This window comes from Gallus gallus, chromosome 13 (assembly GCF_016699485.2).
Source record: "Gallus gallus isolate bGalGal1 chromosome 13, bGalGal1.mat.broiler.GRCg7b, whole genome shotgun sequence".
NCBI classification, from domain to species: Eukaryota; Metazoa; Chordata; class Aves; order Galliformes; family Phasianidae; genus Gallus; species Gallus gallus.
This window is the reverse complement of record NC_052544.1, coordinates 297050-317846: the sequence shown is the minus strand read 5'-3', so window position 1 is coordinate 317846 and position 20797 is coordinate 297050. Positions and strand designations below refer to the sequence as shown.

At 47.6% G+C, this 20797-nt stretch overlaps 1 protein-coding gene across 11 annotated transcripts in view; it reads right to left on the bottom strand.

The window, feature by feature from the left end:
* The window catches only part of PFDN1 (prefoldin subunit 1), a 42604-nt gene that overhangs the window by 12103 nt on the left and 9704 nt on the right, over positions 1-20797 (bottom strand). For 3 of the 11 annotated variants that reach the window (XM_040646872.2, XM_040646873.2, XM_040646874.2), the window contains exon 3: positions 16257-16341. In XM_040646872.2, the coding sequence (XP_040502806.1) occupies positions 16257-16341 (85 nt within the window). Of the gene's footprint in view, positions 1-1052; positions 1260-1420; positions 1530-11316; positions 11511-13473; positions 13587-16256; positions 16342-20797 lie in introns of those variants that run through there. The other 8 variants (NM_001277146.2, NM_001277148.2, NR_102330.1 and 5 more) reach the window with 7 other exon arrangements.

Genomic DNA, 20797 nt, shown 5'->3' with positions numbered 1-20797 from the left:
ACTGACCACTGCCCTGAGCGGGGCTTCCCCATCGAGCCCTTTGCTTCCTCAGGGCCACTCCTGCTATGTGATGCTAATAGGGTGGAGATGATTTTGGGAGGGCTCCTCCTGGGACCCAGGATCCTCAGGCAGGTCCTAGAAAGAGGGCTGAGGGGAGACAGCACCTGCTGCTGTGTGCACCAGCAGCTCCTGGCTGTGTGCTGATCCACTGTGTGCTCCATTGTGGCACTGCTGCAGAGCCCTGGCTGCAGTAGGGGTAAATAAATGGGTAAGAAACAATGGATGTAGCTGCCTGACATGATGGGGAGAAATCAAGCTGACAGTGCTGTAGAAAAGAGGGCTTCATCAGGACTTCAGCAAGCAGGCCAGAGCCTTCCCTTGTGTCATGCTATGCCAGCGCTAGGCCTGGGCACTGGGAAGAAGCTCAGCCCCAGCTCTGTGCACAGAGCTCCCCTGCCCAGGCCAGGTCTTCTCTGTGCCCAGGGCCAACACAGATGAGCATCTGAACCAGGATGCTCACGATGCATCCACCCCATCAGATCTACGTGGGGCTGCCAAGCAGAGCTCCAGCAGCCAGCCGGTGCCAACAGGCAGCAGTGCTGGACATGGGCTGGAGGTGGGATGTAGCAGACAAATGCACACACGCATGTGTGCATAGACACCAACAGGAGTGGCCCATACCACACAAGTGCCAGCAGCAGCACTGGGTTGCCTCACACTTACTTCACAAGGTGGATGGCCAGTGCCCAGCCATGGTGCTAAGGCAGGCAGGGCCATGCCTGCCCAGTGCAGCTCAGCACTGTAACATCTCAGCAAGCTGCTGGTGGGAGAGGAAACCACTGAAAAATCCCATTAACAGCAGCCAGGAGTAGGGGGAAGTGGAAGGCCCCAGTGCAGGCTTGCTATGATCACAGTATCCACCAGTGGGGGAGCAAGGAAGGCAGGATGTCCCCAAGGGCACCCACCTCAAGTCCTGTCCCACTCTCCTTTATTCCTCAAAGCTCAGCATGGAAGGCAGATGCCACATGACAGAGGCAGCCAGCAGACACAGTGAGCTGACATGGGCTTTGCAGCAGGGTTTATTAGATCTGCCAGGTAACAGCCATCACAGCAGAGCTGCCAGCATCACCCAGAGGGCGGCACAGGTCCATCCATGGCCCAACAGGAAATCGCATCTACTGTGCCCTCCGGGCCATCAGCATCTCCCTAATGTTATCTTCTGCTTCCTTCACGCTCCGTTCCAGGTACGACTTCTTCTGCTGCAAGGCAGAAACCCAGAAGAGAGTTAAGGTCTGGCCTGGCGCTGGCAGCAGTGAGCATGCCTAGGGCAGAGTCCCAGCACTGCTAAGGGCGCAGGACACAGTGCTTCCCCAGGAGGGAGATCATTCCTAGACGCATACTGGAAGTGTCAGTGTTTTACCTTTCTGGCTGGGCAGTGGTCACACAGACTGAATTTTGTTCCCTCTGAAACCTCCTCAGAGTTGCTGGGCTGTATCAACAACAGAGCTATAAGGGGTCTGCTAAATTAACTGCAGCAATGAAGAAAAAGAAATGAGATCCCATCATGTTTGGAGTCCAGAGATAAATTAATACACTACAACATGCTTGTGCTGCCATCAGCAGTGGCGCTGAAACCCCTTCACACTCAGGTTAAGAAGGCTCTTTCCCAGCTGGGCATCCTCAGAAACCAGACCCTCCTTTCTATCTGCTGCATGTTCAGAAATCCCCTGCTGCCACCACAGAACGTGTGTGTTTCTTTAATCATCTCTCATTATCCCAGGCTTGGCAGGGAAGCAGACCGAAGCTGTGCATCCTCAGATAGGAATTCAACGGGCAGCATTTTTTCCTGCTAGTCTGGGTTCTCCTTGGTGACTGGAAAATCTACACTTGGCTCTCCTGACTATTTTCTCTAGGTTCCCAAACAACAGACACAACAGTCTCTCGTGGGTGTCAGGTCTGCAGAACGCGTTCCTGTCCCCATGCTGTCCCAGAGCTGCCCCTGGTGCAGGGCACGCCAGTGCCTGGTGCTTCAGCAGAGCCCACAGGAACCACTGTGGGCTATGCTCCCAAGGCAGCCCTGCCCATGGCTCAAGCTGAGACTCCTTCATGCTGTCCCCATGACTGCAATGCAGCCCCATGCTGGAAGGCACCAGCAGGGTGATCTTTAACACCACAGGAGGTGGACCTCAGCCTGGGGCATCACAGAACCGTTTGTGTTGGAAGGGACCCCCCAAAGGCCATCCAGTCCAACCCTCTGCAGCGCACAGGGACACCCACAGCTCCATCAGTGCTCAGTCCAGTCTGACCTAGGCTGTCTGCAGGGACAGAGCACTATCACCCCTCTGGGCACCCTGTGCCAGTGCCTCCCTGCCCTTACTGTAAGGAACTTTTACCTAATATCTGTCTAAATCTTCTAGTTTGAAACCATTTCCCTTGTCCTAACACAGCACTCCCTGCTAAAGAGTCTGTCCCCTTCCTTCTTACAGTCCCTTCAGATACTGAAAGGCTGCTCTCAGCTCTCCCAGAGCCTTTTCTTCTCCATCTGCACAGCCCCAGCTCTCTCAGCCTGTCCCCACAGGGAGGTGTTCCATCCCTGGGATAATTTTTGGGCCCTCCTCTGGATGTGCTCCAACAGCTCTGTGTCTCTCCTGTGCTGAGGACTCCCTGACTGGATGCAGCACTCCAGGTGAGGTCTCATAGCACAGAGTAGAGGGACAGATCCCCTCCCTCACCCTGCTGGCCACACTGGTTTGGATGCACCCAGGGCATGGCTTGCTCCCTGGACTGTGAGGCCACATCTCCATCAAATCGCCTTCCAGCCACAGGCAGAGGGAACCCAGTACGATGTGAATGACCTCCAAATCTCACTGCCACTAAGAGCTGCGCTGCTCCCAGCATGGCCCCGGCTCAGGAGGGTACTGTTAGGGGTGCTCACCCCCAGCCTCACCTCACTGGAGCAAAGCAGCAGCAGGGCTCAGGTATGGTGTGGGAACTGGGTGATGAGGCCACCAGAAGCTGGTGCTGGCCTCTGCTCATGGCACCTAGTTGCTGGTGGAAGGCCAGGCGGGTTGAGTGTGTGCAGCACGGGACAGGGACTGTCAGCAGCAGGATGGCAAAAAACGCCAAGTGGGTGCTCTGCTGATAGCCTCAGCTAAATGCTGTGAGAACGCAGGGTGCTGGGGTGTGTGACACAGAAGCAAACTCATTCACACACGGTGCACTGCTGCCATCCACACTCCCATAGCTGACCTATTGCAACTCTTCCATACACCCGCCTGAAATTCCCATGCCATGATGACATCCCTTCCGCTCCCATTTCTAAACACTGAAGAACTTTCATTTAAACAGTAAAGGTTGTTAACAACAGCTAGGGCTGGGGGTACAGTAAAGGGCTCCTTGTCTCCATGACGTGGTCCCAGACACGTGGGATGCCTTTTGCTACAAGAGCTGCTTTTCAGGAAGCTGCTGGGAGGCGGCCCGGCGTGGGTCCCTGCTCAGATGCCTTGCCGGTGCTGATGCATGAGCAGGGCAGGACATCCCCGGCCACCACTGTTCTCATGCTGCTCTGCATGATGCTGAGGGACTTCACGTCTGGGACCAGGAACTCCAGCTCATCCTCCCCAAGCACAAGGGGCTCGGGCAGGGACCAGGCTTGGCACACTGCTGCCGTGGGGACGGTGCCCATGTGGATCCCTACGCAGGGTTATGCTGCTGGGGACACTGGCAGCCCTGAGCAGGCCAGAATTGGAGGGATTTGTATTTCCAAGATCTGTGGCAGAAGCAAAATGTTCCTTCCTGCGGAGCTGTAGCATGGCTTCTGCTGAGGTAATCACCAGAGGGAGCAGGAACTTGCACTGATCCCCTTCTCACCACAATTACTGGGGTCTAGACAGGAAACTCAGCGTCTCTGATGCTCTTTCCTGGGGTGCAGTGCTGTGAGCCAGTGGGGCTGACATATCCCCACCCATCCAGGCCACCGTGTGGGGCTGGCAGCATGGCTCTGAAGTCATCCTTGAGCCTGTTCCAGCCTTGCTGGCCCTGCTGGGCTGCCGGTAGCTGCTAGCTGTGCAAGGAACACCCTCTGCGGCCTCCCAGACTCCACCTCTGCAATTCCTGCACCTGATGCTGCCTGGCATTAAAGGAATTATGAAACTGTACACTTGGAGACATTAAATGCACTGGTTTTTGGGAGCACTTTCTCCAGCTCTGCTCTCTGTCAGCTGCTCTCTGCTCCCAAAGGTTCAGAACACTGCCTAGCTTCTCTGATCACCATTTCTAGCATCTCCCACACAGGGAGGAATGACCTGAGGCTGCAGCCCCAGTGGTGCACAAGAAGCCTTTGCTGCAGGAGGAGTAGGAGGCAACCCAGAAGGCAGCTGAATGCAAGCAGGGACATACCAGGATCTGCAGCAACAAATTTCCAAGATGGCAGCATGCTCAATACGCACACTGAAATCCAACCAGCTGCCCCACTCTAGAACAGGACAAACTCCTGCACCCGCACCGTCACAGGCTGTCACCCATCAGATCCCAACTTGGCCACTCCTTGCAGAGACAACAGCTCCAACCCCTCCTACTCAGCTACTCCCCTGCACAGGAAGGGCACTGCCATCCACGCTGGAACATGTGAGACAGCCACTGCTGCCACTGCAGCTAGCAAGGCTCAGGCTACGTAGAGAGCAGCTGATAAAGAACAGAGTTAGAAAAAGTGCTCCCAAAAAGCCAGCGCAGTTAATGCTTCCGAGTGTGCAGTTTCATAATTTCTTTACACTAATCCTGTAGCCAGCAAGTTCTCTTCCCCAGCCAGGAAACTGGCAGCAAAGCAAACCACAGACTTGCTGATGTCTCCAAAAGCTCGCCCTGAAAAAATGTTTTCACTTAAATCTGCTTTCTGGAACCACTAACAGCTGCCTGGCACCAAGAAAGAGGGTCAGGACCCACAGCCAAGACCTGCTCTCCAGGCAGCAGAGCAAATCCCTCCTGCTCAGGAAGCTGTACACAGGGTCAGTCTTCCCTGCCCCTCTCAGTGCCCCAGCAGCCATGCCAGGGCTCTCCTGGGCTGCCCCCAGGCCTGGCTCTGCTCACCCCAATCCTCCAGTTCTTGGGAGCCTTCCCCACCTCCAGGCTCTCCTGCAGCCCTCCTAGACCCTGTGTGTGGGGCAAGGGGCTGGAATGGCATGTACCAACCTAGCACAATGCACCCAGTGCCCGGAACATCAGAATGCCCAGCCTCAGTTGGGGGCTAGAGGAGATGGCACTTCCAAGGTTCCACTCACTGCACCACAGGGGCAGGTCTGTGCCCAGGTGCTTGGGCACACAATGAAAGCAATGACCTAAGTACTTCCAGTTGTCACTACCCTGTGTTACAGCTTGAACTTTGCTCCCTGTTGCAGGTAACCTCCCACAGTCTGCTCCCTGATCAGCTCCACGCTATGTGCTCTCAGCAGCTGGTGCGGAAATTCTGGATTTAGTGCAAATACACCTGCAGGTCACAGCCCTGAGGAACAGCCACCATGGTTAGCAGATGTAGGCAGTGACCTCCTGACACTGCTAATCTCCCACCTCTGTTGCTATTGCATCATGCTGCGAGTAGCAGCCAGCCTTTGTCCATGATGACACATCCAGACTGTGCATTCCTGTCAGATTAAGGAGTCAGCATTTACAGATTCCACAGCAAGAAAGAAAACATTTATCAGCTCCTTGTGGATCAGATTCAGATGATCAAAGCACCATATTCACACAGCATCATGACTGGGGCACCTCTGCCTTCAGAGTGCTGCCCAGGGCTAGCAAGCTCCATGCAGGGGATTGGGGCTGGGACAACTCCAACAGCCAGCACAGCACTGCTGTGCTCAGAAGAAGGACAGCAGCTAATAGTCATTCGAGCTGCATTATGCCTAGCACTCACAGGTGCTGCCCTTTTTCAGACAGTGGCTTATCATTCAATTCCTGCTTTTTTTGCTCTTTACATTTTACTTCTGTCTCCTTACCTCAGCTTGTAAATTTGTGGCCTGCAAGCAGAAGTATGAGGTGCCTAAACTCAAATAAAAACATCTTCCAACAAACTGAAGGATCTAGCAATGAAATGATATTAGACAATCCAAAGCTGGGAGGAGTGGCTGACACACCAGAAGGCTGTGCTGCCATGCAGTGAGATCTGGACAGGATGAGAGTGGGGAGGAAAATTATGAGGTTCAGCAAGAGCAAGTATGGCCCTAAACCTCAGGGGGAAGAACTGCGTGCATCAGTACAGGTTAGGGGCTGAGCTGTTGCAGAGGAGCTCTGCAGAGAAGGACCTGGTGTTCTGGTGGCCAACAAGTGGCCATGAGCCAGCAGTGTGCCCCTGTGACCAAGAAGGCCAATGGTATCCTGGGGTATGTTAAAAAGAGCGTGGCCAGCAGGACAAGGGAGGTGATCCTCCCCCTCTACTCTGCCTTGGGGAAGCCACATCTGGAGCACCATGTCCAGTTCTGGGCTCTCCAGTTGAAAAGAGATGGGGAGCTGCTGGAGAAAGCCCAGCAGAGGGCCACAACAATGATCGGGACCTCAGCAAGAAGAGGAGGCTGAGGGGGGATCTTATCAGAGCTTATAAATATCTAAAGAGTGGGGCCAGGCTCTCTTCGGTGGTGCCCAGCAACAGGACAAGGAGCAATGGGCTCAAACTGAAAGGCAGAAGTTCCATCTGAACAGGAGAAAGGACTTCTTTGAGAGTGACAGAGCACTGAGATGGGCTGCCCAGAGCGGTGGTGGAGTCTCCTTCTCTGGAGACACTCAGAACCCACTGGATGCTTTCCTGTATAACCCACTGTCAGGAGTCTGATTTAGGGGGTGGGGGGTTGGTCGAAGATGAGCTCCAGAAGCCTTTTCCAACGCATATGGCTCTGTGTATGTACATCCTCACGTTGTTTTATTTTTTTACACTTCTTTCCTAAAACCCCCAACATGTGAAAATGATACACCGTCAGGTCCCTACCAGAGCATTCCCTGGCACACCCGTTCCACACACAGAAGACTGCTGTGGAAGAATACCCTGGAGTCTTCAGGCATGATGCAGCACTTCAAATAGGTGCCCTGACATAACTCATCTTGTGACAGTCTCAATAAACTTGCTAGCTTAGTTTCTCTATTCCCCAAAGTTAAATCAGGTCATTTTTGGCATTCCTTACAGGCTCTGTGTGCACACTCTTTGGGAAAGTGATAAGCAGATCCCATGATAGAGTAGGGAATGCACCCTCAGCAGCAGAGAGCCTTTCTCCGGAGGAACGTGGGCTGTGCCACGGGGTCAGGCCACAGCACACAGCTCTCCTGCCCAGGGTCTCACTGTGCCCAAGAGATGCACTGTGCTCAATGTGATTTCCACTTGAAACTCCTCCGTGGAAAGGAGGATCTCCTGAACAGCACTCAGCATTCTGCAGCAGGAGACACAAACAGCCCACAGGCAGCACAGGGGGCAGCCACACGCCCCCTCAGCCTCACCCTGCAGCATAGTGTGGCACACTGACACCAGGAATGACACAGCAATCACCAAATATTTAGATGCACTTCAGACTTTCCAAGCAGCAGGTTATTGCTCTCAGGAAGTTGCCTGCAGTTTGCTTAAAAGTGAACTGCAATAGGAAGGGATCACAGCTGGTTCCTGATGACAGTCACTGACAGCAGCATGATGACAACACTCACCAAGGAGGAGAAGCAATGATTCAGGTTCTTGGGTTTTCCCTCACTTACTCTTTCCACAAGGCAATGGGGACACTTAATCACTTTCAAACCATCTGAACTAGACAGGGGCAGCACAGGCTACCCCAGTTAGGAAGGAGATCTAGAATCACAGAACCATTTGAGTTGGAAGGTACCCCAAAGGCCACCCACACCAACCCTCTGCAGTGCACAGGGACACCCACAGCTCCATCAGTGCTCAGAGTCCATCCAGCTGGACCTTGGCTGTCTGCAGGGATGGGGCACTGCCACCTCTCTGCGCAACCCCATGCCAGTGCCTCAATGCCCTTATTGTAAAAAAACTGCTTCCTTATATCTAATCTAAATCTCCCCTCTTTTAGTTTGAAACCATTTCCCTTGTCCTAACACAGCAGTCCCTGCTAAGGAGTCTGTCCCCTTCCTTCTAACAGCCCTTCCAGATACCAGAAGTCCACTTTTACCTCCCCTGGAACACTTTTACCTTCCCTTCTCCATCTGCACAGCCCCAGCTCTCTCAGCCTGTCCTCACAGGGAGGTGTTCCATCCCTGGGATCATTTTTGGGCCCTCCTCTGGATGTGCTCCAGCAGCTCAATGTCTCTCCTGTGTTGAGCACTCCCTGTCTGGATGTTGCACTCCAGGTAAGGCCTCACAGCACAGAGCAGAGGAGCAGATCCTCTCCCTCATCCTGCTGGCTGTGCTGCTTTGGGTGTACCCAGGGTATGGTTTGCTCTCTGGGTTGCAAGGGCACAGTGGTGGCTCATGTCCAGCTGCCATCCAGCAGTACCCCCAGTCCTTCTTAGCAGGGCTGTGCTCCATCCCCTTGTCCCCCAACTTGTACTGATAGCAGGGGCTGCTGGCACCAAGGTGCAGACTGTGCACTCAGCTTTGTTGAACTTTGTGAGGTTCACCTGGGCCCACTGCTCAGCTTAAGAAATGCTGGTGCAAACCTGCCCCCATCTTGTGCTGGTCCTACCTACTGCACTGCCAGTATGACTTCCAACATCATCTCTGCAGTGCTTTGAGGTGCACATGCTCTGGGAAAGCATTCATGTTTCCCAGTGTGATACCAAGGGAGGCAGCACTCCAAGAGAAGGGGGAAGGTAACGGAAACAAATCTGCCAAGGAGCCTTCTGCAACAGAGCCCAGGCACGCTACACATAACTGTCATGTCAGCCACATGGCAGCACGTTAATTAGAGGTGGAGGCAGGTGCTTTACATGACTGGGAAATAACAGATTGCTCCAGTGAACTTGTGTACCCTATCCCAGTGGTGGCTACCAGGGAAAGCTGATGGGGAACATTTCAGTAGGTGGCAGCAGAAATATATTTGCTGTGCAGACTCCTATTGGGACACTCCTTCTTGGAAAAATCACCCTTCTAGAGGAGAGCTCTCAGAGGCGCATTGCTCTGGGCTTGATACCACACTCCTGACAGCCTCAAGACAGCAGTCATGTCATATACAGAGAACTGGGAAGGAAACTCACCCCAGTGCTGAAATCCCCCTGTTCTGACTGGGAGGAAACGTGCCTCTTGCAAAACATGGTAAGTTCCTTCGCTCAGTGCTTCAGTTTCTACATTTCTGCACATCCAACGTGGCAGATCAGAGCACCTGCTAACACCATGGCTGCTGTAAAAACCAAATCACATCTCCATCTAGCTCTTACAGTTTGAGCCAGAGGAGGCTATTTTTGAAGAAAAATTACTTCTGTAAATGTAAAAGACTCAGAAAGTCAGCAGCCAGAAGAAATGAATGCCTGATCCGCCAGCACACCTCCAGCCAATGCCCATGGGCTCATGGGCAGAAGGGAGGACATGGCTATGTCCTGCCAGGAGCATATGCTTTCAGGCGCAGCAGTGCAGCAATCTGACAAAAGCACGGGGCCAGCAGGAAGTCATGACAGCCTCCTGCATACCTGGTGAGCAAGGTGTGGCTTCACAAAGCTGACTCAGGGCTGGGTCAGGCCTCCCACACGCAGAAGCATGCTTTCCAAATAATCATTTCCTGTTCTCCCCGGGCAAGACAGAGGAGACGGGGGCGGCAGGTACATGTAATCCCCCTGCCCAGAGCCCTGGAATCGCCAGGCACAAAGGGCAGCGAGGAGCAACCGCTTGGGGCCGGGTGACTCAGGCAGGCACAGCAGCACTGGGTTTGTGACTAACTATTACTCATGCAAGGAGGAATTTGGAGAGGGACCCACAGCCAGCCCTGCTCATTGCTTTGGTTATTTCCACGGCCCTAAATACAAAGAAGAGCTTTGACAATGAATCAGATCTTGGTTTAAAATGACAAAGAAAGACTTATCTATCAATTTGGTGTTCAAATGACTTCAATGTATTCGTAAGAGCAGCTCAATGCTAAGCAGAGGGAACAAGCAACATTATCAGACCGTGATGACAAATACATGCTCCTGGATGGACAAAACCATTTAGACAGTGGAAGAAGTGGGTTTTTTTTTTTATTAGCGCATAATGTACTTCACTTTCCCCTGACTGACAAAGGAATGCCAAAGCACTGGCACAGTTTGCTTTGAAAAGCTCTTTCCACTAGATTTGTGTGTCAGAACAAAACCAAAAATCCCAAAGCAAGCTCTGGGATAAACTTATTTTTAAAATGTCTCTATAACAAAGTTCTGAAGGATTTAAAAGAAGCAATCAACATATGTATTAATTATTATCCTGCCTTTATAATCTACAATTATTCAACAAAAAATAAAGGCAGGAATAGCAGGGAGGAAAAAAGCTGCCAAACTCCAGTTCCCCCTTCATGAGCCCTTTGCCCTTTCATCTAGTTTGTGTGCTTACTTTGCAGTCTGTCGCGCAATGAAGGGTAACACAATTACTAATTAACTCATTTCTTGCAAAATTTGGGAAGGTTGAAAACTTTATGCTGTGAACGACTGCTACAAATGAAAATTCCAGCCCTGTGAGCATCATACACGTGACACTATAAATCCAGGTCATTCTACCCAAATGGGCACCACCTACAGTCATGCTTCACAAAAATGGGATGAGGAGTTTTCATAAGCCATTCTGCGCCTGAACTGGTGGGAGATCCTTTCTGAGAGCTGGGAATTCCCTCCTAAATGTGATTATTTTCCTTCTCCTCCATCTGTGAGGTTACAACTTGGCATTTTGCAACTGGTGACTTTTGCACTACTTAACATATCACCAACTTGTTAAGCAATTTTCAGAGCAGAGCACATACCCATTTGATCTTTATCTAACAAATCTAGCACAGGGATGTGGACCCATATAAAAAAAAGCACACCTTCTTCCTTGCAATTACTGAAGAACATTTGTTCCCTTGTAAAGCTACAGGACACGAACTGCACACAACCAACTTTCATTTACCAGAGATGAGAGTAAAATTATGTGATCTGGATAGAAGGAAAACAGCACAAAATACGTGTAAGGTAGGCTGTAAGAAAGCAACCCTCTTACTGCCTTCTTCACTTTTCACAAGCAACCTTTAAGACAGACTGTGAGGCTTTAAATAAAGAAGTCATCAGATCCATGCAGAGCCTTGGGAGCAAGGGGTAAGCATGCTGTTCAGGCTCCCGCCAGCAGAGTCAATCCAGGGGACAGAAAGAACTAGAGCAGCATTACCTATGCCCAATATTTACCTTAAATTTGTATGGCACCAGTCCAGCATCAGAGGACTTCTCCATTAAGAAGGTTCTGTTCCAAGGGCGTTAACTCCGACACTCTCAACCTTTTCATCATTACATTACATTTAAGGCTTGTTTTGCTCACTGTTCAGGGTATTTCCCTTTTCAAAGGAGAAGAAAAATTCTCCTGTGCAACAAGACAACCAGACCTACAGGAAAAAACCAAATGAGCTTCAGTACTGCCTTCTTCACAACAAGCCTGCAGGTGGAGAACAGATGCATGCCAACAGTTCTGCCCATGTTCTGCCCTCTTATGGGAGCAGCTGTGGATGCTCCTGTGCTGACAGCAAGCTACCCCTGGAAGCTCCCATCCTGGACCCAAGGCCTCCTCGTGAACAGGGAGGGCTAATGAAGCTCCCGAGCATAAGGCTGCCAAATTCCCATGAATGGCTCCCATTCAGGCTGCCAAATGAGCAACGGGGACAGCCCTCCTTGGAGGAGATGAGGCCATAATGCCAAAAGGACTGAGACCAAGCCAGGGTCTGACATCTTCTATATGCACATGTAGGGCTGTTCTTAGAAGCAAGGGGCTGCTGCTGTGACAACACATTTAAATCATGTCATTAGCATATTGATATATACCAGCAATGCAAACGAGAAAAAACACACTCTTCCAAAGTAAAATCTGCTCTAGGCTAAATCATAGAGGGCTATTCTTGAAGCTTTCCCCCTGCAAGCCAAACACAAGCATTCCTTATTTTCCCGTTTATTTAAGAAGCACAACACACATTCCTGGGCCTATCCATTCCAACTACGGGATGAGAGCTCCTGTGCTGCAAATCTCAGGAAGAAATTGGCCTAACAACTGTTACCTTCTGGTGGTTGCCCAGCGCTCTGCAGGATGTCCCACACATCTCAAGAGACTTGTTTGCACATCGTTAAGGCTACCCTCTGAATTGGCCTCTACATGGACAATTTCAGCATAAAAACCAAAGGATTGTCCAGAGAACTGCCGCAGAGCAGGCCATGCCTACACTGAGAGTACAAAGCACCAGCTCTTAGACTCCGGCACTGCTTCCCAGACACACCTCACCTGCTTCAGTCTTAGTTGCCCCAGGGAAGGAAAGCTGCACTATGGCAGCCAGCAGACACCCTGCTTCCTCAGCAAGAACAGCGGTGCAGCCATCACACCACAGAGCTGCAGTGAGGCCATTTGAAAGCCCCCAGAAAGCATCACAGAATGGACAGCTGGAGTGCGAGCAGGTTTGTGTCCAGGCAAACCAGGGAAGACCCACTGCTACATCTGACATCCAAGCACCTCAAGGCACCGCGATTCAGTGGCATCTTAACTTCAGCACAAAGCAGCCCCGCCAAACCTGACTAGTCTTTAAACAAGCAGCAGTTTTTTTCCAATCGTGAACAAGAGTTAAGAAGCTTTCTGCATGGGATGGGACAACTGGACACTGCACTTTGATTCAGAAATTCTTTTTGGGGTCCCTAGCACTTCGGCATGCCTTCCCTCATCTTATTTTCAACTTCAGACAGACGAAGAAGAAACCAACCAACCCTTTAGCCCTACAGCATTAAACATTCAGACTCCATACAAGTGCATAAAGAATTGCATGGGAGATAGGCACACAGCAGTGCTGTGGGCAGAACCTTAAAACCAAATCCAGTTCCCCAAGAAAGCTGCAGGTTACTTTTACCCTTTGCATGAAGGAGCTAAATTCAGTGGCACAGTAAACAACGCGGCCCAGCACAGCCTCCCCCTTATTTGTTATTTTTAGAAATTTAGTCTGACAACGCCTGACGACTAAACATGCTGAATATAGCAGGAGAGAGAGTGATTATCAGATATTATCAGAGAAAACACACAGCAATAATCACTTTCTCCACCCCTAATGAAGAATCAATTTTCCATGTCTTTGTAATATCAGTTTGTTCTTTTTAAAATGCCACATTTAAAAACAGAATCCATCTAGCCCTACAATGGAAACGGATAACGTTTCCTGAAACAAAGCATTGTTCCACCCCTCACATATCATGTTTCCTTAAAAACAAGGGAAGAAAAACATTACTTGGTTTTTCTCTTAATACTGCACAAACATTGCTGAGCTAAAATGAGTCAGTGCTCATCCCTTTAGAATGCTTTCAAAATAGATGTACACATACCCTTCGCACTGTGAAACACAACAAGAATTTGATATTATCAGGACTGGAAAAATCCAATAGCTACGCTTAGGCAGGAAGCCTCCCATGTGATGGCATGGACTCACACTCAGCCTCTGTAAGAGCCAAGAAGGTTTTGGTAAGCTTCACTGGCACAGCCTGTAGGCAAGCATGTGCATTTTGTAAGCAAGCCTAGACAGTATCTTTGGATTCCAAAGGATTATACACAAAGTATGAAGTTAAGTTTGCTAAATATGTGCATGTACACATTCATACTTCCTTCAAAAGAAGGATAAAACTTATTCGTGTGCTGACAAAGTTCATTTTGACAACTGTGAACGTCAGGAAACCCAGCTCAAACCTCCAAAGCATATGAAAGCCCACATTTTCACAAACTGCCAGCACTCAGGAATTCTCCTTGAGCTGAAGAGTTCAGCTGTGAACCTAAACTTTATGCTGCATCCTTCCAGAATAGGACAGAGCAAGCAGTGACAGCATTTCTGAAATTCAGGTTTGTATAAAAAAAATACACATTTCACAGTACCTTGGCAATGGCTCTGTAACTGCTGCATTCAATTGCCTCCAGCTCATGCTATGAGAGCAACCAGGTGAGTTGCACTGCATGGATACTGGAGGGTTACTTTGGCCAGCTTAATTCAACTATGCAAAGTGTAGTAAGGTATGACTTACGATGAGTAATAAGGTTGTTAATGTGAAAAATAGCTTTAATTTTTTTTTCCAGTTTTAACAACTGATGAAGGGATATTTTAACCTGGTTATCTTGGTCTTACATTTATTTTACAACGATGTAGTTGTGACCTTGTGTTCCCAAGTTTCACATTCTTTCTGCCTTCTGTCACAACTTGTTTTCAAGACAGCAAAATCCTCCACTCCTTTGGTAAGTGGACTCAGGTATTTCCCTTGAAATCTTACTTTCCAGCAACTGTCAATATAATCCTCTTCCTTAGGGAAATCTTTCCTTAGGGAAACTAGTTAAAAGATGGACTTGAATGTTCATCTAAAACAAACCGTCAGAAGTTTTGGCAATCCAAGCCTTACTTTCTATATTTAAATAGAAAAAACAATCTACGTGGCAACCACTTCCCTACTCCTACCACCTTTTAAGACAATCACTATTGCTGGGAACTGCAATTCAGTAGCCATAACCATAGACCTGCAGCAACAGGGAGCTAAAAAACAGTAAAAACACATCTGTGAAGCAACCACCTCCAAGGCTGAGTGCAAGAATGGCAAAGGTTATAATCTGGGGAGGTGAATTCCATCCATTCTGCTGAACTCAGCGATCTGAAAGTTCAGGAGGTAAGATTATTCTCCATCAGGAACAGGAAGAAACTGAGATGCACAGCTGAAGGGTACAGTAGCCAAAACTGCCAAACACACTCCAACCAGTTCCAAATGCAGACACGCTGCGATGAAGTTCTATAACTTCAGTGACAGCGCTAGTTTTGTTCAAAGCCACTATTTTTGTGGATGGACCCAGAGTAGCCAGGATACAATCACATTTAATCATGTAAGCATAAAAAGGACTGTGTCCTGTCTGCATGAATACTAGCTGACATATACAGCCTATCCATGGAGTACTTACTTTCCTTGCGTAGAAATGCTCTGGTGGCCAGATACACAAAACCCCTTATTATCTGACACAGAAAACATGGCAGGTACGACAACCTCCAAGATCCCATGGCAAAATGTGTTTTAAGAAGAAATTAAAAGAAAACTTCACTTTTGCTGTAGTGTAAGTAGGAAACAATAGAGACCGCAAAGTCCTGTCTGAGCACCTTCTTCCTATTGCTGCTTGTCCCTACTTTCCTGGTCTGCACACTCACCAAAACATTAACAGATTAGGCAAGCAGCTTGACTCGACTCAGCTGTTCCTTGTTGTCATTCCCCAAAAGCTAAGAATTAATACATAACCGTATTCCTATTCTAGGAGCATTAAGCAAAAAAAACCACTAATGGCCTTGGAAGAAGTACACTCTAAACACCTTCTCCAAAGAACTGTAAACTGTACATGGGGCCACTAGAAGATACTCAAGATTCAGACAATAGCTTGTTCAAACAGCTGGAACTTGTGTAGACACTACTTTGTATGTCTCAGGTATTCTCCTCTGCCTCAATAAGCACTCCCTCCGTAAGAACACAGGAATACTCTGATTACATCTTAACAGTCCATCCTCCCTAGGATCCAGTCTTCAACAGCAACCGTAAGTAGATGCTGAAGGCAGAGTTTAAGAACAGGGTAAGCATATATGGTACTTCCTCCTAATACTTTCCCAGCATCCAGACATTTTTAGCTCACGGACTTCCTGAATAGGATGCAATTTCTACATATTTGGAAATGCTCAAAGGATTTCTCTTCCTTGAATTTGTGCAATTATCCTGACCCAACATAAACTTTTAATACTCAGAGCAAAGAGCTTCCCATCACTTATTTGCTGCAAGTAACCTCTAAGCATCCTCTAAATACTTTTAAAGCTAGCTCCTACTAATTTCACTTGAACCCCACACATCCAGTTTTCATAACAGGACACAGAGAGAACAATCAGTCCCTATCTGCTTTCTTAACATTCAGGAAGTTTGTAGACCTAGCAAAGAAACTGAGGCAAACAAATTACTTGTAGGTTACTTGCAACAGCCCTGGTGTTCCTCTCCAGTTACAAACCACGAGAATGAACAGTATCACATAAAAATAAGCGATGTAACCAACAGTACCTTGTTGACCTTCAATGTTCTGTTTTCATCATCTTTACTGGCTGAAAACTTACCTCTAATTCCTTAATTTTCTCTTCTGCTATTCTCTGCTTTTCTAAAAGCTGATTATGAATGACTCCTTTAGACTGAAGAATAAACCTACAAGCAAAAAATAGACAAAAAACAGTTGGATTTTGCTTTAAAAAAAAAATCTAACCATTGTACACTTAGCTGTATACCCAGTTAAACTGCAATGACTCCTGAGAGGTATTCATTCTCATTCATGTTCTAGACAGAGACAAAAGAACAAACCATGATGGACTGCAAAGAGGCTCAGAAAAATCAGCTGGAAAACACTTGCTGCCTGCTACTAAAAATTCATTGTTATTTAATGCCTCCAAACAAAACATGGAGTCTTTAACAGTAGAAATTGTTCTTTCTGTTCATCAGCTCTGTTTATGTTGGTATAGTAATGTTTACCAATCTTCCATCTTTAGATCTATCTTAACATTCAAAAAATACATACAGAAGGCCAATGAAATACTAAGCTGGATGGCAAACAACACAACAGCAGAACCGCCATGTCGCCAGGCTGGCCTCCCAGGTTTGCATGCTGATTTTACCCATTATTCTGCAGGAAGAAAATGAATGCTCACAGGTTGCCCTCGACAATTCACTGTCCTGGATATTTTAAAAGCAGTTCTGGAATACACCTAGAAAGGGAAGTCCTTCTTACCAAATAACATTCAAAGAGATCTTCAGCAATGACAGTATAATAGTATGGAAATACAGTCAAGGAGGATTCTTCCAATGGTTAAAAGCCATGCATCATTGTAAGCTAAACAAACCTGTACCACAGAAACAGAGGCCAAGTGCACACTACACACTACAAGGCCAAGTGTTTTCAGAGGACACAGAGAGCCATGTCCACCTGCCTCTGAGCTTTCACAGCTCCTGCTGCTCAGGGCTTGGCTTTAACGTGTACCTTCACTGAATTCCAAATTCCCTTGTTTTCTAAATTCATAGGTTTTATTTATTTATTTATTTTAAACAGGATAGGAAATTGTTGTTTAACTGAAATTGTGGCCATCAGTTTCTATTTTTCTGTTTTTTGTTGTTTGTTTGTTTTTAAATGCACAAGGGCTTTGAACAATGCCTCTATAAAATCTCAGTGTTCAGTAAGCCAGCATGTAAAAGCCACCCAACCTGCTCAGAAAAATCAACAGCATCCAAAGCAGCTCTCAAGCACATGGCATTGGCATCCCACAAAGAAGTAAAGGACAACTAAGCTCAGACAAATTTTAGGAGCCCTCCATAGCTTCCTCTCATCCTTCCAGACATAAGGAACGCACAAGACACACATCAGCCCCTTCCCTACTTAGAAAGTCCCCCAGGGGATTTAGAAGGAGCCTCTGTGGGTCATACCAATGAGGTCAAGTTCTACCCCAGCACTACAGAGCGTCTGGGACAACACCATGCTGCCAGGTGACAGGAGCTTGTGCTTGGACAGTTAGTGTTAACAGCTTCAGAAGGTGCAGAATCAGAATGCATTCCTCGTCTACTACAACAAAGCCCGCAATCAATGTGTAGTGCCATCTCCAATGACAAATGATATTATTAACAGGTTTGCTCAGGGCCTGCAAGATGTTCTTTGAGAATAAATGGAATTCACTCTTCTTGGCTTGAAATTCAGCCTACTCTGAACCAGTAACACAGTGGCTGAAAGGAAAACTATGTGCCACATCCATTCCCGAAATGCACTGGAATGGAACCGTGGTTAATTACAGCAGACTGTAAATAAAAACTCTTCAGTGCTGCTATTAGCTGTGCTTAGCAATCATTTCCTCTTCCTCCTCCTCCCCTCCTTCCTCTCCCTTTTTCCGCTCCACCTTGTCATTTCTACAAGAATTTCTGCTAGGTATTCTACTTTGGAGTTTTCTCAAATCTTTCCTCATTCTTTTCCAGTCTCTCTACTAGTATCATCTTGGCTGTCATACTCGTTCCTATTCTTTACAAAACAGCACACTCATGCTCTCTCTCCCCTCAGCTCCCTGTTTCAGGCAGTGGTCACATTTCCAGCTCCCAGCACACAGAACACGAGGATCTTGTTCAGCCCTGTGAAAGTCCCATCCACAACCACCCTTCCATCAGGTGCAAACCCCACAGCCAGGCAGATGAGAGCTGCTTTTTAGAATAATCACCTGCGATATTACATCAATGCTCCTACACTGTATCTGCATACTGGATAAAAAAAACGTGGAAAGAAATATACTGGAAAGAAATATGAAATTTCACATCCCCCATGGCTTTTGGGGTGAAGACAACATTGTGCTTCGCTCCTGTAGAAGCTGTCATTAGTGAAAAAAGCAAAGTTGCAAGATGCCCTCAGAATTTCCTGCCACTCAAAATAACATTCACAGGTACTGTCCCATATTCTCAAAGCTGAAGCTGCCAAGCCATATCCACCATTAAAGTCTATGGCTTCACCTTTCAACATAGTAAAGACTGAAAAAACACCAGCGTTTTAGCTTTAAGCTTGGGATACACACCTTACAAACACCTCAGCCAAAAGTTTTCACCTTAGGAAGTATCACGGCTTAAGAAGTAACTGGAATAGCATGGAATTTCTGTTCATTAGGTAAGAAGTACCAAAGGGCACTTGTAATAATGTGAGCTACATCACTGAAAGGCTTCTTGCATAAACCACTCTGCCAGGTCCATCCGAAGAGGCTCCACACTCGAACCTTGGACACAGATGACTTTTAAGAACAGGCATTCCACATAAGGCAACTAGCACAACTCTTGCAGATAGCTGCAGCCAGCCGTGCCCTGCAGAAATGAAGCTCCTCCTGCTTACCTATGGACACTTTGCAGCACACACCAGCAGGCCTGTCAAACATGATACCTACACTATTGAACATGAAATGCTGATTCAGAATGACACGGTGTCACTGAATGTTTTAATTACAAAGCTTAACAAATAAACAACTCACATGAGCTTTTTTGCTGCTGTTAGAAAATACCAGAAATGTCCTATCGCTGGATAGGGCCCTGGGTAGCCTGCTCTGGTGGTTGGCAACCCTGCCTGTGGAAGAGGAGTTGGAAACCATTGATCTTTAAGGCCCTTCCAACCCAAGTCATTCTATGTTCTGGCTCAAAATGGACAGATTCGCTCATCTCAGTTGCTCACTCATTTAAAAGGGAACAGCAAGTAACACCAGGGCAGAATATGCCCTATTCCAGATGCTTCTCAGTTTACCCAGTACATACATACACAAAATTACAAAAGAAAGTGAGAGAGGACTGGGGTCCCTGAGGACAGCAATGCTCAGCCAGCTCTGGGCTGCCAACAAGAACAGCTCTAGAACGCAGCCAAGTATTTTTGAACTGGCACCATCTACGTGGCCTGGCATCCCAGTGACTGCTGGTTCTTAAAGAGCAATGTGAGGAACAAAAATAGAGCATAAGGGAAATGAAAGAGAAACCTAACTTTAAATATTCCCAGTTGCTTCTATTCTTTTCCCTACAGTCCTCTGCTAGCTCCACATCAGGTTTTTTGTTTCTCTAAGGCAGAACAAGTGATTTATAATACTACAGGATGAGCTGTTTGCTTCTTTCTGAAGAGATCTTTTCCTCCAATTTTGAATTTCAAAATCTCATGTCCTACTTGGTCAGTATTTACATAGCACTCGCTCACACCCTGGCCAAAATGGTCTTCAGGGTCCAGTTACACTGTTCAGTGATGCTGTTAACTTCATCTGCCACATGTACACACCCACCAAGTGATGTTCATACTATGTAAGTAATTCCATAACTCAGTTTGTTTGCACCAAAATGTACTGTTTACTTGACTTCAAAACACAGTATTAGATATTGAAATATTCAACTGTTAATTAATGAGGTTATGGGGATGTTTGTTCAGCACACGCCAGCCTTCGCTATGACATAGAACGTATTAAAGTTATTAAAGGTGGAGTAACAGTGATGTTCATGGAAAAGGTTTTCCATTAGCAACATTTCCAATTACTTGCAACCTCAGTCAACTTCAATTTTCATGTCTGGAACTCCTGCCGGTGGGCATCTGGCCCAATGGCAAGCACTTTCCCCCTTCTGCTCTGCTTAGGTAACACTTCAGGTGTTTCTGAGGGAGGACAGAAGCTGGCAGTCCACAGGTGCAGGTTTTTGGAGAGGCATTTTTAGAGGTAGAAAAGCTCCAAAACTATTTTAATTAATGGCAGATCCAGAAATCCACTCGTTCCGGCTTCCAGCTCTCAGACAGGGTGATTATAACATCAGCTTTAAAGTCCCCTTTGGATTTGGGAAACTCTTTGTATCTTAATGTAAATTTAATGCAGAAAACTGTCAACTTCGTACAAAGTCATAGTATTATTTTACCATACTTGCTGTATTTCTAGAGGAACCTAACCATGTCTTGTCGTAACACAGCGCAGTTGTTTGTACATAATACCCTTCTCCTTGAAGCCAAGCATTTTCATTAGACTACTCCATGAGAAAAGTTGGACTAAGCCCAGTCATGCCCTTATCTATTTAAAGACGCTTTTTAATTCTGAACTTGCACTGCTGTTCAAGCTCTGAGCATACTCAGTAAGGGATT